A 17295-nucleotide genomic window follows, 5' to 3' on the forward strand; every position below is an offset into this window, starting at 1 on the left:
AACTTGAAGACAGACCATTAGAAATTACCCAATCTGAAAAAAAAGGAAGAAGAAAGGTTAGAAAATAATGAACAGAGTCATAGTGACCTATGAGACAATATCAAACGATTCAACAAATGGATAATTACAGTTGCATAAGTGAGGAGTAAAAGAATGGAGCAGAAAACAACTGTTTGAAAAAATAATGTCTGGATGAGAACTTTCACTTTTGAACAAGACCGAGTAGCAGGAAACAGACTTACTCTCCCACCTGAAACAACTAAAAAAAAAAAAAAAAGATAAAACAGATGAAACAACAGTTTCCAAAATATCGAACATCAGACAAAGAAGAACAGTGGCCCCTCAGAAATAGAAAACAAATAGCCCAGCTGTCTGCCTGAATTGAGGAGTGGGGATGGGAGTCTGGAGAGACCAGAGCAGTTGGAGTTCATAGGTTAGAGTACTAGAGGGAGGAGAGATACAAGAAAGATGGAGCTCTGGAGATCTGCAAAGGGTCAAGTCCGCAGAGGTCCCCTTGAGTCTTCAGTTGATCGTAAACACTATATGCCCGTGAGAAAAATATCCAAAGGAACAATGGGCAAAGAAACACCTGCAAGAATTAGGGAATCAATCCCTAGAGGTCACACTATCCCAGGAGTGTTCGTTCCCTTTAGCATCAGCCAGAGGAAAAAAAAAAAATCCCATAGTTTGAAGTGCATAGAGTATTTGGAGAAGTTTTGTATCAGTGCTGAAACAAAATTGGCCCTACAGTAGATACTGCTGTGGTCCTGTCGAGCAAAACTCGGAGGCAAGACCTGAAAGAATTCTGCTGTGTCCAAGTAACTTAACTGAATCCAAGGGGAAAAATGAAGAATATTTATGGGAAATCTGTGCACTTGTACTTAAAAAAAAAAAAGGCAAATCAAAAATATCTAGCACTCAATATGGTTAAAATTCACAGTCTTGCATTCAATCAAAAATCACCAGGCATACAAAGAAATAGGAAAATTTAACCAATAATCACCAGGTATACAAAGAAATAGGAAAATTTAACCAATAATAATAAGGAAAATTAAGCAAAACTGCCCCCAAAATGACAAAGACACTATAATTATTAAAACAGGACATTAAAAGTTATTATTCCTGTAGTTCATAAGTTAAGGAAGCTAGAGGAAGACTAGACGTGTTGAGACAGAAGAAAATGTTTGAAAAAGAGCTAAGGGCCAGGCATGATGGCTCACACCTGTAATCCCAGTGCTTTGGGAGGCCAAGGTAGGAGGATCACTTGAGGCCAGGAGTTCAAGACCAGCCTGGGCTACATAGCGAGATCCCGTCTCAACAACAACAACAACAACAGCAACAAACAAACAAAAAACAGCAACAAAAGGATCCAGATAAAACTTCTAGGGATGCAAATTATACTTGAGATAAGAATATGCTAGGTAGGTTTATTAGCAGATTAGACATTACAGAAAGTTAGTGAACTTAAAAGCATAGCAACAGAAGCTTTCCAAAATGAAATGCATGGGGGAAAAACTGAAGAAAATTACCAGAATATCAGTGAGCTACAGGACAACTTCAAGCAGGTTATTGTACATATAGTTGTATTTCCCAAAAGATGGAGGGAATAGAAAAAATAATTTAAGAAATAGGCCAGGCACGGTGGCTCACGCCCGTAATTCCATCACTTTGGGAGGCCAAGGCAGGCGGATCACTTGCGGTCAGGAGTTTAAGACCAGCCTGGCCAACATGGTGAAATCTCGTCTCTTCTAAAAATACAAAAATTAGCCAGGCATGGTGGTGCACATCTGTAATCCCAGCTACTCGGGAGGCTTAGGCACAAGAATCGCTTGAACCCGGGAGGCAGAGGTTGCAGTAAGCTGAGATCACGCCACTGCACTCCAACCCGGGTGATAGAGTGAGACTCAGTTGAAAAAAAAAAAAAAAGAAAGAATGGCTGAACATTTTCCAGATCTGTCAGAAACTATAAACCCACAGATAAAAGAAGTTCTATGAACTCTGAGCAGTGGAGAAATTGTAACTTTCATATATTGCTATGAAAATTTAAAACGGTATCACTGCTGTGGGAAACAGTTCAGCAGTTCCTCAAAAAGTTAAACATAGAGTTACCATATGACCCACTCCTAGGTTACATACCCAAGAGAACTGCAATCATGTTACCGAAAAAGTTACACACAAATGTTCACAGCAGCATTATTCATAACAGCAAAAAAACAGAAACAATTCAAATGTCCATCCACTGACGAAGGGATAAACAAAATGTGATAATGAGATGATGGAATATTATTTGGTCATCAAAAGGAATAAAGTACTCCTTATGCTATGACATGGACGAACCTTGAAAACATTATACTAAGTGAAAGCAGTCACTAAGGACCACATATTGTATGATTCCATTAGTATAAAACGTCCAGAGTAGACAAATCTGTTTAGACAGGAAGTAGATCAGAGTTGCCAGCAGCCAGAGAGGGAGGGGAATGGGGAGTGACTGCTAAAAGATGTGAGGTTTCTTTTTGGGGGTGATGAAATGTTCTGGAACTAGATAGTGGTGACAGTTGCACGAATTTGTGAATATACTAAAAAACAGTGAAAATAAAAATTCTGAATTTTTAAAAAATAAAAAACACTGAATTGCACACTTTAGTGAATCTTGGCCGGGCACCCGGTGGCTCATGCCTATAATCCCAGCACTTTGGGAGGCTGAGGCGGGCAGATCACGAAGTCAGGAGATCAAGACCATCCTGGCTAACATGGTGAAACCCCTCTCTACTTTTTCTTTTAAAAAAATACAAAAACAAAAATTAGCCAGGTGTGGTGGCAGGCGCCTGTAGTCCCAGCTACTTGGGAGGCTGAGGTGGGAGAATGGCATGAACCCAGGAGGCAGAGTTTGCAGTGAGCTGAGATCGCGCCACTGCGTTCCGGTCTGGGCGACAGAGCAAGACTCCGTCTCAAAAAAAAAAAAGTAGTGAATCTTATGGCATGTAAATTATATCTCAATAGGAAGAGTCCAACAGTAAGAATACAAACAACCCAACTTAAAATTGCCAATTTTAAAGTGGGCAAAAGATTTGAACAAACACTTTGCCAAAGAAGATAGATAAATGGCAAGTAAGACTTGAAAAGATGCTCATAATTAGTCATTAAGCAAATACAAATTAAAACACAATAAGATGTCACTATACATCTTTTTAAAATGTCTTGAGTTAAAAAGGCCATACAATACATAAGTACAAATAAAACTATTCCAAATGTTGGCTAGATTATGAAACAACTGGAACTCTCACACACTACTAGTGGGAATGTAATATAATTCAATGACTTTGGAAACTAGTTTGGCAGCTTCATAAAGTTAAAATTCATTTACCATATGACCCAGTCATTCCACAAGTAAATATCTACCCAAGAGAAATGAAAGCATATGTCCATACAAAGACACAAACATGAATGTTCATAACAGCTTTATTTGTAATAGCCCCAAACTGGAAACAACCCAAATGTCCATAAACAGGATGAACAAATTGGGGTATATCCATATAAGGGAATAGCATTCAACCAAAAAAGGAATGAAGTATTGATACATACAACATGGGTGAGTGGCAAAATAATTATGATGAGTGAGAGAAGCCAAACAGAAGGAAAAGAAATATATACTGTAAGATTCCTTTTGTATACAATTTTTAAAATGTAAACTAAACTAGAGTGACAGAAAGCAAAGCAGGCTGGGCGCAGTGGCTCACACCTATAATCTCAGCACTTAGGGAGGCCGAGGCGGGCAGATCACTTGAGGTCAGGAGTTTGAGACCAGCCTGGCCAACGTGGTGAAACCCCGTCTCTACTAAAAATCCAAAAAAATTAGCTAGGTGTGGTGGCACAGGCCTGTAATCCTAGCTACTCAGGAGGCTGAGGTAGGAGGATGACTTGAACCCGGGAGGTGGAGGTTGCATTGAGCTGAGATCATGCCAGTGTTTTCCTGGCTAAGTGACAGAGCGAAAGAAAGAAAAGAAAAAGAAAAGGAAAGAGAGAGAAAGAATGAAAGAAAGAGAAAGAGAGAAAGAAAGAAAAGCAGTGGTGGGGGGATGTGAGGGAGGGAGGGATTACAACAGAATATTAAGGAAGCTTTGGGAGTACAGAATATGTTCACCATCTTGATTGTGGTGATGTTTTCGTGTGTATACATGTCAAAACTTACCAAGTTTGTATACTTTATTTGAGACAGGGTCTTATTCTGTCACCCAGGCGGGGATGCAGTGGCACAATCATAGCTCACTGCAGCCTCAAACTCCTGGGGTCAAGCGATCCTCCTGCCTCAGCCTCTCAAGCAGCTGGGACTATAGGTGTATGCTACCACACCTGGCTATTATTGTTTGTTCGTTTGTGGAGACAGGATCTCAGTATATTGCTCTGCCTGGTCTAGACAGAACTCCTGGGCTCAAGCGATCCTCCCACCTCAGCCTCCCAACGTGCTGGGATTACAGGCATGAGCCACAGTGCCAGACATACACTTTAAATATATGCAGTTTACTGTATATCAATTATATCTTAATAAAGCTGTTCGGAAAAAAGAAACTGCAATCTAAGAACAATATAACTGGCTGGGCACAAGGGCTCACAGCTATAATCCCAGCATTTTGGAACACCACGGTAGGTGGATTGCTTGAGCTCATGAGTTGGAGACCAGCCGAGGCAACACGGTGAGATTCCATCTCTACAGAAAACACAAAAATTAGGCAGACATGGTGGCGTGCGCCTATAGTTCCAGCTACTAGGGAGTGGAAGGATCGCTTGATTCCAGGAGGAAATATAGAAAGACCCTGTCTCAAATATAAATAAATAAATACATACATCATATCAAAATTTGGGTGATGCAGCTAGTACCTCAAGAGAAACTTATAGCTATGTTACATTTAAAAAGGTATATAATCAATGACCTATGATTCCACCTGAAGATGTTAGAAAAAAACAGCAAAGTGAATATACAAAGTTAGTAAAGTGAAGGGAATAATAAACAGAATGAAATAAAAACAAACAATAGAAAAAACAACATATTTAGCACAAGCCACTTCCCACTGCAACGATCCAAGTAAAAAAATCTCCAAATCCCACACTATTTGTTATATACCTCCATAAAACAAACGGGCTTGGGCTCCAACCGTTCTTTTGAGCTCTTGAGCTTGGGAAGTGTGCCAGTTACCAGATCATCACTGTCTACATTTTTCATTGTGGTCACAAACAACAGTGCCCCTAGAAAAACTAAAAATCATCTTATTTAGTATTGAAAATTTCAGTCATCTGATTTTCTCATCTGTTTAATACCACCTGTGTCCTTGCACACACGCAAAATGGATTTTGAACACGAACCATCCAGTTTCCCTAACAAGAGGCCTTCACCACAGACTCCAGATGACGGCTTCAGAGCCAGCCTCCTTTATAAGCAGGCGAGATGCTCTTTGAAAGAATCCCCCGCCCCTTGGAATGAATTCCCACGTCCCCCTCCAAGGTAGCCGATTCCAGCTAGTGTGGCAGCTTCAGCCTGGCCTCTGGGAGTCCCATTTGCAACACTTTTCTGACTTTGGTTGCTTCGAATGGGGAGAACTGTAACTTTCTGGCTACAGAAACAGGCTGAGCTGCTTAGAGAAGGCAGGGAGGGGCTTTCGGTCATACTGTGCGAGTCTTCGAGCTCTGCGCGGCTCGAAGTCCTCCCCGAGGCCCCGGTGCGACGGAGATGTTATCGGCGTCCGCACCCGCTCTCGCCCATCGCGCCCACTCCCGGCCCTTCCTCCCACCAGCTAGGCCGGGCGCCTGCGGCCTCCACGCCAGCCCCGGGCCGGGGGCCTCCTGCGCAGGTGCGTCCTGCGCGGGGACCGCCCGGCCTGGCGGGGAGGTCGCCGGCCGCGACAGGCACCTCTCTGCCCTCCCAAGGCCAGCAGGCCCGCGGCCGTCCTGCTCCACACTCGGGCCCGGCCCGACGGCCCCGGAGTCGTCTGGCTGCGGCTGGAAGGGAGCCCGCCGACCTCTGCGGAACGCGCGAATGTTGGCACCCACTGTCTCCCGAACGCTGCGCCGCGCGGGCCCTCCGCCCCCTCCGCTGCGGGTTCCACAGCGAGTCCGCGCGGGCGGCGCCGGGGCGGCGGAGGACGGCTTCAGGCCCAAAGGGGATTGGGCAGCGGCTCTAGCTGGCGGGTCTTGGTTTGCGGAAGGGGCTGGAGTCGCTGCTTCTTGGAGACCGGCACGTGGCCCGGCCAATCGTGCCGCCGCCACCCACCCGCAACCGCGTCCGTTGACGGGCGGGTCCTTGGTCGCCGGGTCCTTGCGGAGCACCAGAGAGAGGGGTGGAGTCCTCAGTGCCGGGGAATTCACCGCTCACCACCCCCTGCCCCGCTTTCGGTCCTGCTCGGGAACCAAACCACTGGAAGGCAGTGGCGGGAAAGGGGGGCCTGTGCCTGAGGTCCTGATGAGGGGGGTCCAAGGCTTGGGGACTTGTGCGGGAAATGTGGGTTTAAGTGCCTTCAAGGTGTTTTTAGTCCATTGGGATATTGATCAGCGTTCATAGCTGGCGCTGATGCAGGTCACCGGGAAGGGAATGTGTGGGTTTATGGCCACGCATAATCTCTTTTAGTCGTGTTTAACTTAGCAGGGTAGTTCTCCATCCTGGCTGGGTTTTGTTTTTTGTTTGTTTTTATTTTTTATTTTACCAGGTTTTTCTCAGTGTGTAATGTTTGTTTTTAAATCCCAGATAATCCTGATGTAAACCATTGACATAGCCAGGAAATCACCAGGCTGTGATTTTCCAAACTCAGCTTCATAACCTACTCTGTGTGAGCTGTGATTTTTCTATGATTCTGTTTTCCTCTTTGGGTATTGGTGGGCCCTGAATGATGGACCACCGTTTTCACCTTGTATCTTTTCAAAGTACACTTGCTGATCTTGGAACTGTCTGAAGTGTCTTACGCACATTTGTATTCACATGCCTTTCAAAAGCTAGCCAGAGTCAATGACTTCAACTGCACTTGCCCTTTCAGAGCTAAGGGAACATGAGCCATTTGCAGAGCTTATTGTTAGACACCCTCTTGGGAACCAAGCATGTGGACAGTGCAGCCCTCATCAAAATCCAGGAGCAGAGGCTGTGTGTAGCATCACCAGGTTTTAATGTAAGAAAAAACAAGTTTGGGCATAAGACTTGATTTACTTACTATTTCTATTCTTCCAAAAAATGGAGCAGACATGACTTTTTTTTTTTTTTTTTTGAGACGGAATTTCACTCTTGTTGCTTAGGCTAGAATGCAATGGCACGATCTCAGCTCACCGCAACCTCCGCCTCTCAAGCGATTCTTGTGCCTCAGCAGGAGTGCGCTACCAGGCCCGGCTAATTTTTGTATTTTTAGTAGAGATGGTGTTTTACCATGTTGGTCAGGCTAGTCTCAAACTCCTAACCTCAGGTGATCCACCTTCCTCAGCCTCCTGAAGTGCTGGGATTACAGGCATGAGCCACCGAGCCCAGCCCAGACATGACTTTTAAATGAACTTTTTCTGTAAAGAGCTACATAAATATTTTAGGTTTCTAGGCTTAGTCTTTTTACTGTTGATATAAAGGAATACCTGAAGCTGGGTAATTTATAAAGGAAAGAGGTTTATTTGGCTCACAGTTCTACTGCCTGGAAGACTGGTCTTCTGTGAAAGCCTCAGGCTGCTTCCACTCATGGCAGAGGTGAAGGGGAGCCAGCATGTGCAGAGATCACAGTGGGGGAGAGGAAGCAAGAGAGAGCAAGTGGAGAGGTGCCAGGCTTTTTCTAACAGCCAGCTCTCCTGGAACAAACACAGTGAAAACTCACTCACAGCTTCCCCCACCTCACAGGGAGGGCATCAGTCTATTCATGAGGGATCTGCCTCCATGATCCAAATACCTCCCATTAGGCCCCACCGAAAACTTGGGGATCAGATTCCAACATGAGATTCAAACTATAGCACAGGGCCATAGAGTCTCTGTCACAACCACTCAACTCTGCAATTGTGGAGGAAAAACAGCCATACATTAAAGAATGAATGTGACTGTGTTCCAATAAAATTTTATATTTATGGATACTGAAGTTTGAATTTCATATAATTTGTAAGTGTCACGAAGTGTTATTCTTTTGATTTTTTTCCCCCACCCATTTAAAAACGTGAAAACCATTCTTAGCTTGCAGGCCATAAAAAGCAGGCAGCGGGCTAAATTTGACTGGCCACCAGCTGTAGTTGGCTAACTCCTGTTCTAACCATGTAACCTTTCCAGGTAATGCCCAGTGATGTCCGAACACTGGTGAATGGATTTGCCAAGAACCCTTTGCAAGCCCGAAGAGAAGGATTGTATTTCAAGGAAAAAGATTACAGATGTGTCCGGGCAGATGAATATTCTCTTTATGCCAAAAATGTGAGTACTCAAGATTTGAAGAGAGCTGAGTAAAAGAAAAGAATTTGCCTCCAAATTTCCTTGCTCTGCCTGATCCTCTCTGTAAAACAGATTAAATCCATTAATGTCTTGAGCCACTGTCTTGAGATAGCAGTCTAGTGCCAGGAAGACATTTGTGAAAGAAAGTCCTATCAAGAGCCTCGTTTTGAGAAATGTTCAAAGGCCGGGTGCAGTGGCTCACGCCTGTAATCCCAGCACTTTGGGAGGCCGAGTCGGGCAGATCACGAGGTCAGGAGATCGAGACCATCCTGGCTAACACGGTGAAACCCCGTCTCTACTAAAAATACAAAAAATTAGCTGGGCACGGTGGCGGGCGCCTGTAGTCCCAGCTACTCGGGAGGCTGAGGCAGGAGAATGGCGTGAACGCAGGAGGCGGAGCTTGCAGTGAGCCAAGATAGTGCCACTGCAGTTCGGCCTGGGAGAAAGAGCGAGACTCTGTCTCAAAAAAAAAAAAAAAAAAGAGAAATGTTCATTCCAGAATCTATTAACTGAGCCTTGCCTGAACTCTTTCCAATACAGTCCGGCCTTCATACTCTACATCCTCCTTTAAAAAAAAAAAAAAAAAAAAGATAATCATTTCTGCGCTTAAAACATCTCTCAGTGGCCAGGCACAGTGGCTCACAACTGTAATTCCAGCACTTTGGGAGGCTGAGGTGGGTGGATAGCCTGAGGTCAGGAGTTCGAGACCAGCCTAGCTAACATGGTGAAACCCTGTTTCTACTAAAAATACAAGAAAATTAGCCAGGTGTGGTGGTGTGCACTTGTAATCCCAGCTACTTGGGAGGCTGAGGCAGGAGAATTGCTTGAACCCAGAAGGCAGAGGTTGCAGTGAGCCAAGATCGTGCCATTGCACTCCGACTTGGGCAACAAGAGCGAAACTCCATCTCAAAAAAAAAAAAAAAAAAAAAAAAAAAATCAGCTCTTTGTTGCTTATAAGGAATGAAAGAGATGAAAATCATTCATTGGATGCCCTATATTATGGGTTAGGCATACTGCTTCATCCACATTATAAACTAAATAATCTCATTTTACAGATAAGGACACTGAGGCTTAACAAGGTTAAATAACCCTTACTCATGCAGCAGAAAATGGAGGCAGTAGAATTCAAGCCCAGAGCTGTCCAGTTCCAAAATGTGCGACCTTTCCATTACATCAGTTTTTTTGTGTTTTGTTTTTTGTTTTTGTTTTTGTTTTTGAGATGAGTTTCGCTTTTGTCACCCAGGCTGGAGTGCAATGGCATGATCTCGGCTCACTACAACCTCCACCTCCTGGGTTCAAGAGATTCTCCTGCCTCAGCTTCCTGAGTAGCTGGGATTATAGGCACCTGCCACCACGCCTGGCAAATTTTTGTATTTTTAGTAGAGACGAGGTTTCACCATGTTGGCCAGGCTGGTCTCAAACTTCCAACCTCAGGTGATCTTTCTGCCTTGGCCTCCCAAACTGCTGGGATTACAGGCAGGAGCCACTGCACCCAGCCTACATCAGTTGTTCTAATTGGGATGGGGTATATGATAATCAATTGCAGAACTTTTTCAAAGTCCATCTACCATTATTTTTTTTTTTTTTTTTTTGAGACGGAGTCTCGCTCTGTCGCCCGGGCTGGAGTGCAGTGGCGCAATCTCGGCTCACTGCAAGCTCCGCCTCTGGGGTTCACGCCATTCTCCTGCCTCAGCCTCTCCGAGTAGCTGGGACTACAGGCGCCCGCCACCACGCCCGGCTAATTTTTTGTATTTTTAGTAGAGACGGGGTTTCACTGTGGTCTCGATCTCCTGACCTCGTGTTCCGCTCGCCTCGGCCTCCCAAAGTGCTCCATCTACCATTATTATAACAGTCTGAAACTTTTTGAGGAAAGGCAACTAAATTGGTGGAAAAGAGTGGACAGTCAAAAAACAGATATATAAATATATGGAAATATATATGGAATATGTATATTCCATATATATTCCAAACATATGGAAATCAGGAAATGGTGAAAAACGTAGCTGGAACATGACCACTGGTCCTATGATTAGAACCAAGAGCAGAATATTCTCTTTTATTCTTTATCCAGGAGAACACTGGTGTGGTTGTCGTGAAGACCCATCTGTATCTTCTGGTGGCAACTTACACTGAGGGCATGTATCCTAGTATCTGTGTGGAAGCCACACAGAGCCTGGGTAAGTTGGCCTCCTAGTTCCTGTCTTCATTCCCTGTGTTAGTTGGGTCTTCCGACTACAAGTAACAGAGATCCAACTCAAACCAGCTAAGGCAGAAAGAAGGAATTTATTGGAAGGATGTTGAGGTTATCTACATAGCCGCTGGAAGGACAGGGTGCAGCTGAGCCATGGGGAAGGTAGATTCAGGGACTGGAACACTGCTAGGATTCTGTCTTGACTTCTAAATGAATCAGCTTTGTTCTGTCTCATAGCAAACTGTTTCCTTTCCTGGCTGATATCATGGCCAAGCCTCCCATAATACCCCTTAATTTCTCTTAGGACCCTGATTGGCAAGTTTCAGGTCATATGGTTTACCCCTGTATCAGTCAGCTATGTAGGTGGGGCAGGATAGGGGAGGGGGGAGACAGCAGGGTAAAAAGGCAGAGATGTGGCTGTTGGGGGTCTACCCTATATAAAGAGACATTTTACAGGAAAAAGAATTACTGTGAGTCAGGCAGCCACTTTGTTGGTGTATACTGCATTCCCCCTCCGTGTCTATACATTGTTGAATAAAGATCTCATAGAGAACTAGCTTGGGTATTATATCAGTGAGAGTTGAGCTTAATAAATGGTAAATTGTGTTTGTGTTTAGATTTTTCAAAATCTAAATTTAAATTTTAAAAAGTTTACTGGAGTTGTGTAAACACTCCTTTGAAATAGAAGCCTCTAGTAACAAAAGCAGCCACTCATTCATTCATTCGTTCAACAAATATTCAGAGGTACTTACCATGTGCCCTGCACTATCCTAGATAAATTAGGGAAGCAGAGCTGGTTAAGATACAGCTTCTGCCTTCCATGCCTCTGTACATGCTGTCCTATCTGCCTGAAATATTTTCTAGTTTCCCTCCTGTCCCTCACATCTATTCCGCAAATTTCTAATCATCATTAAAGACCCAAGTCAGATCTTAGGCTTCTGTCCACTGTAGTATGTATTTTATGCATACCTTTATGATTATCCCCATTACAGTTCTTTGTTTATCTAGATTGCGAATCCCTGGAAGGCAAGAATCTTGTCTTAATCATTTTCTTTCTCCATTATCTAACACAGTATCTGATGTTGGGTAGGTAATTAGTACATGTTTGATAAATAAATCAATGAATTACTTGGGCCTAGCAGAGTCAGGGAAGGTGCCAAAGAGCTGAATCTTAAAGGGCCAATTGAGGAATTAAGTACCATCACAGAAACTATATACCTATGTACAGATATGCCTCATTTTATCGCATTTTGCATTATTGGACCCTTCAGATATGCCTCATTTTATTGCATTTTGCATTATTGGACCCTTCCTGAACAGATGTCAGGATTTGAAGGAGGCTCCATTTCAGAATTGTAGGGCAGGAGCAGAGAGCAGAACAGAGACATAGAGAGCCAGGTTAATTATCTAATTAAAATAACCAGAATATGAGATTAGAAAGATGGGCAATTTGGCTGTCAGGAAGCCAGGCTCTTACCCTGTCAGCTAGGGCTCAGGGCTAATTCCCCAGAGGAGACCAGAGAAATTGCCTGACTACTGTAATGTAGATTATGTGGCTGGCACTAAAGGTTAGTATTCTTGCTTAGGGCCACAAAAAACTCCACAGACTCCAAAGAATCTGCCCTGGTTAGAAGTGCACCGCTGGCATCACGCCATTAATATCCCACTGCTCTGGGAAGGGACAGCTATCTTGGAAATGGTTGGATGATCAGGAGGGATGGACAAGGCTGATATCCACTCAGGAGCCAGTTGTCTTATGACTGACTTTTGTTTCCTTTACTCCTTTTTAAAAAAATTATATTTTTCTCTATCTAAAAAATTATACGTGATCATTGTAGAAAGTTTGGGAAGTAAAGAATTACAGGCTGGATGGGGTGGCTCACACCTGTAATCTCAGTACTTTGAGAGGCTGAGGCAGGCAGATCACTTGAGGTCAGGAGTTCAGGACCAGCCTGGCCAACCTGGCAAAATCCTGTCTTTACTAAAAATACAAAAATTAGCTGGGTGTGGTGGTGGGCACCTGTAATCCCAGCTGCTCAGGAGGCTGAGGCAGGGGAATCACCTGAACCCAGGAGGTGGAGGTTGCAGTGATCCAAAATAGCACCATTGCACTCCAGCCTGGGTGTCACAGCAAGACTCTGTCTCAGGAAAAAAAAAGAAGAAGAAGAATTATGACCATTTAAAAATTGTATTATGAAGGATTCTAGGAGCATGACTATTAATTAAAGAAAACCTTTAAACAGTAATTAGGAAAAGGATGCTATGCTACTTCTGTCACACAAATTAATCAGGTTTGTGCAGTGGCTCACACCTGTAATCCCACCACTTTGGGAGGCCAAGGTGGGTAGATCATTTGAGGACAGGAGTTTGAGACCAGCCTGGAAAACATGGTGAAACCCCATTTCTACCAAAAATACATAAATTAGACCAGGTGCGGTGGCAGGCGCCTGTAATCCCAGCTACTTGGGACGCTGAAACAGGAGAATCACTTGAACAGAGAGGCAGAGGTTGCAGTGAGCCAAGATCGTGCCACTGCACTCCAGCCTGGGTGACAGAGCGAGACTCTGTCTCAGAAAAAAAAAAAAAAAAAATACAGGATTGTCTTTAAAATAAATATATTAGAGAGTCACATTTGTAACATTGGTAAAATGTTAGCATCTTTAATTCTGGGTCCTCAGTTGTTTTTTGTTTATTTTGTGTTTCTGTTTCTTTTTCTTTCTTTCTTTTCTTTTCTTTTTTTTTTTTTTTGAGACACAGTTTCATTCTATTGCCCAGGCTAAAGTGCAGTGGTGTGACCTTGGCTCCCCGCAACTTCTGCCTCCCAGGTTCAAGAGATTCTCCTGCCTCAGCCTCCCGAGTAGCTGGGACTACAGATGCCTGCCACCACGCCGGCTAATTTTTGTATTTTTAGTAGAGACGGGGTTTCACCATGTTAGCCAGGCTGGTCTCGAACTCCTGACTTCAAGTGATCTGCCCACCTCAGCCTCCCAAAGTGCTGGGATTATAGGCATGAGCCACTGCACCTGGCCAGGTCCTCAGTTTAAAAAAAGAATCTTAAGCACACATTGTGACTTATTGTGCAAGACTCTGTCTAAAAAAAATGAAGTGCTACCTGGCATGGTGGAGTGCACCTGTAGCCCCAGCTACTCAAGAGGCTGAGGCAGGAGGATCAACTGAGCCCAGGAGTTTGAGTCCAGTGTAGGCAACATAGTGAGACCCCATCTTTAAAAAGTAAGTACATCAAGTGCTGTAATCAGGTTTTGTTTTGTTTTGTTTTGTTTTTGAGACGGAGTCTCGCTCTGTCGCTCAGGCTATAGTGCTGTGGTGGGATGTCGGCTCACTGCAACCTCTGCCTCCTGGGTTCAAGCAATTCTCCTGCCTCAGCCTCTCAAGTAGCTGGGACTACAGATGCATGCCACCATGCCCGGCTAATTTTTTGTATTTTTAGTAGAGATGAGCTTTCACCATGTTAGCCAAGATGGTCTCGATCTCCTGACCTCATGATCCGCCCACCTCGGCCTCCCAAAGTGCTGGGATTACAGATGTGAGCCACCGCACTTGGCCGTAATCAGTTTTAAGTCTAGGTCATAGGATACATATAGAAGAAGAGGGTAGCAGTTTCTTTTATTCTCTTGAGCCCTCTCTCACCCTGTCCCCTTTGTCCAGGCATATGCATTATTCATCCTTTTTTTTTTTTTGCATGGGAACCCAATTCATACTCCAGGACAACTCAGATACCTCTACTATGGCACTTATTACCATGAAATAGAATTGATGTTTGTATGTGCCTATATCCCCTACTAGACAATGAACTCCATGAGGGCAGAAACTGTGTTTCAACTATCCAGTCACTCTTGTATCTCCAGTACCTAGTACAGTGCCTAGCACATGGCGGTCACCTGGCAATGTTTGTGGAATAATAAATGGATGAATGAATCATTTGTAGTGATAATTTGCAGCTCATAAATAATAACCATGCTGTGTTTGCTTTCAGGAGACTACCTAAGAAAAAAGGAAGTTAAGTTATCAGAGGCCCATGAAAGACACTTTTATTATTTTAGAAGAAAATTGAAGAGCCTAAAGAAAAAATATTTTATGGTTGAAAAAACACTAGATAGAAGGCACTAAAAAAGAAGAATGAATTAAGGGAGCAATTTTTATTTCTTCAAGAGATCTTCTTCTTTCACTGGAATTACTTGATCAACTGTTTTTTAATAAGCGTTGGTCATTGGCATGGAATGAGAGAGCACTGATCATTTCACAGAGCATATCTATTGGGAGGCTCCTTTCTGTGAGGCCCTTGTACTCCTACACACCTTGCTAAGAATGCCAAGAATGCAAGGCTCTCACCACTCTATCCAGGACATTTCTCAGGGTTAGGTTGCAGCAAGCAACCTTGAAAAATGAAGGGATGTCTCCCATCAGGACAAAGAGCAAGCTTGCTTACTGTTTGTTATAAAAGCAGTGGAGTCCCTGAGCTCAGTGTTCTCCTCCTGTAATACAACTCCCTGCATGTGTGACATCTATCTGGCTCACATCACCCCTGTGAGACTTGGGAGAAGGGATTGCAAAGGCCATTCAACAATAAACCACTAGTCAAGGTATTCAATGGACATTTCACACTCCCATTTGCAGGTATCTGGTATCATTTTGAACATTAGAAAGGCCTTCTCAAAAATCAACTCAAAAAGATTTCTGACTCTAACCTTAACTTTCACTGCACACCTTAGTAAGGCAGTATGGTCACTAAATGCACCCTTCCCCAGAAAGAGTTCATCTCCTCTTGGTCTCCTAGGTGATAATCTGGACCATAAGGGTGGAGAGCTATAGAACCTATTTTGAAAACTGAAGATTCTACACTGACTATTGCTAAACATGATGCATCTTTTTTTCCCTAACAGCATCCTCAGGCCAGCCTGGTTGGTATACCCTTCAGATGTCCCTGGTGAGAGAACACCTTCGACTACTTGCCAAAAGACAGCCTAGGGAACTCAAATTTAATACTGGTTCAGCTAGATTGGACTAACATGGTCCTATATCATGATGATAATGACTACTTAGTTAAGTACACTGTTCTCTAGATCCCTCTACAGGGTTCTACACAGGCCAAGATAGGATATAATGGTTCTCTTTAATTTTGCAAAAATGCCCCTGTCCCTCTTACATCTGACTCTTCCAGACAAGATGTCTGGATGCAAGTAGGGCACGATTGGAGAAAAAGTATAGACATGGCTACTGGGATGGGACACACCAACTGCATGGCCATGGAGACCCTAGCACCTGGAGAGGGAACACATTCCATCTCAGGAGATGGGGGAACAGGGGAGCCCTTTCATGCTCTTTTTGTCCCCCAGATTCAGCACCTCCTTGTGGCAAACCCTAACTTACTAGCCTTTGTAAATCAAATAAAATCAAATCTTAGGCCCTTTATAGTTCCTGACATGATCAGGCAGTGAGGTACAGAATTCAAAATTCCAAAGATGTGCCATCTAGGGCAGGATGGCTTTTGCTGGTATTTACAAAATTATCTCATTTTTAGGTCTGTATAATAGCCTTTCGCAGAGCTTACTTCCAACATCATTCCTTTTCTGAGCTTGGATGCCAAGGACCACAGATTTTTTTTTTTTTTTTTTTTTTGGTAGTCAACCTTGCCACTAGTCCATTCATCCATTATTTAGTCAGTAGTTTGATTCTTTTGGGGGTTTTGTTGTTGTTATTTGTTTTGAGACAGAGTTTTGCTTTTGTCGCCAAGGCTGGAGTGCAATGGTGCAATCTCCACTCACTGCAACCTCCACCTCCAGGGTTCAAGTAAATCTCCTGCCTGAGCCTCCCAAGTAGCTGGGATTACAGGCACCCACTACTACACCTGGCTAATTTTTGTATTTTTAGTAGAGACGGGGTTTTGCCATGTTGGTCAGGCTGGCCTCGAACTCCTGATCTCAGGTGATCCACCCCCCTCGGCCTCCCAAAGTGGTGGGATTACAGGTGTAAGCCACTGTGCCTGGCCTGTTTTTTGTTTTTATTTTTGTTTTGAAACAGGGTCTCACTCCATAACCCAGGCTGGAGCGCAGTGGTGTGATCACAGTTAACTACAGCCTCAATCTCTAAGCTCAAGCGATGCTTCCACTTCAGCCTCCCGAGTAGCTAGGACTATAGGCACATGCCACCATGTGCAGCTAATTTTTAAATTTTTTGTAAAGATGGGGTCTCACCGTGTTACACAGGCTGGTTTAGAACTCCTGGGCTCAAGCCTCCTTCCACCTCGGCCTCCCAAAGTGCTGAGATTACAAGAGAGAGACACTGCATCTGGCCTTTGATTCTTTTTGGAAAGAGATAACAGTAAATTTTAAATTAACTTATTTAGCATTCTTTGTAATAAGAATGCTAAATAAGTGTATTTAGATGTATTGTTTACTGTTGTATCACCACTACCTAGCACATAGTCGCCTTTGTGCTAGGTAGTAGTGATACAACAGTGAACAATACATCTACCCCAAGACAGGCTCACAATTTAGTGGGGAAGGCAAGTTGTAAATGAGTCACATGACCACATGATAAATGCTGGAGCAGGTGTAAAACAACTACAGAGCACAGAACCTGGAGCGACTAACTGTGTCTTCAGGAACCTGAAACTAGCATTTGAAGTGCATTTGGAAGAAGAGTGAGTATGGAAGAGAGT

The 17295-nt window shown here is 43.8% G+C and overlaps 2 protein-coding genes across 16 annotated transcripts in view; one reads left to right on the forward strand and one right to left on the reverse strand.

Annotated features, from left to right (window-relative positions):
* Positions 1-17295, reverse strand: part of LOC129468325 (protein FAM228B) — a 127519-nt gene that overhangs the window by 69765 nt on the left and 40459 nt on the right. For 3 of the 15 annotated variants that reach the window (XM_055253732.2, XM_063623943.1, XM_063623942.1), the window contains exon 1: positions 5120-5890. The exons of 2 other annotated variants lie outside the window; for them this stretch is intronic. In XM_055253732.2, coding sequence (XP_055109707.2) covers positions 5120-5218 — 99 coding nt within the window. In that variant the 5' untranslated portion in view covers positions 5219-5890. Of the gene's footprint in view, positions 1-5119; positions 6153-17295 lie in introns of those variants that run through there. 10 more of the 15 variants (XM_063623948.1, XM_063623949.1, XM_063623946.1 and 7 more) reach the window with 9 other exon arrangements.
* On the forward strand, positions 6170-16983 carry PFN4 (profilin family member 4). Its single transcript, XM_055253746.2, has 5 exons — positions 6170-6445; positions 7020-7148; positions 8270-8407; positions 10497-10602; positions 14611-16983. The coding sequence occupies exons 2-5, from the start codon at positions 7032-7034 to the stop codon at positions 14742-14744; spliced, it is 495 nt and encodes a 164-aa protein (XP_055109721.1). The 5' UTR covers positions 6170-6445; positions 7020-7031; the 3' UTR covers positions 14745-16983.

The sequence above is a fragment of the Symphalangus syndactylus genome, chromosome 18 (genome assembly GCF_028878055.3).
Source record: "Symphalangus syndactylus isolate Jambi chromosome 18, NHGRI_mSymSyn1-v2.1_pri, whole genome shotgun sequence".
Classification (NCBI taxonomy): Eukaryota; Metazoa; Chordata; class Mammalia; order Primates; family Hylobatidae; genus Symphalangus; species Symphalangus syndactylus.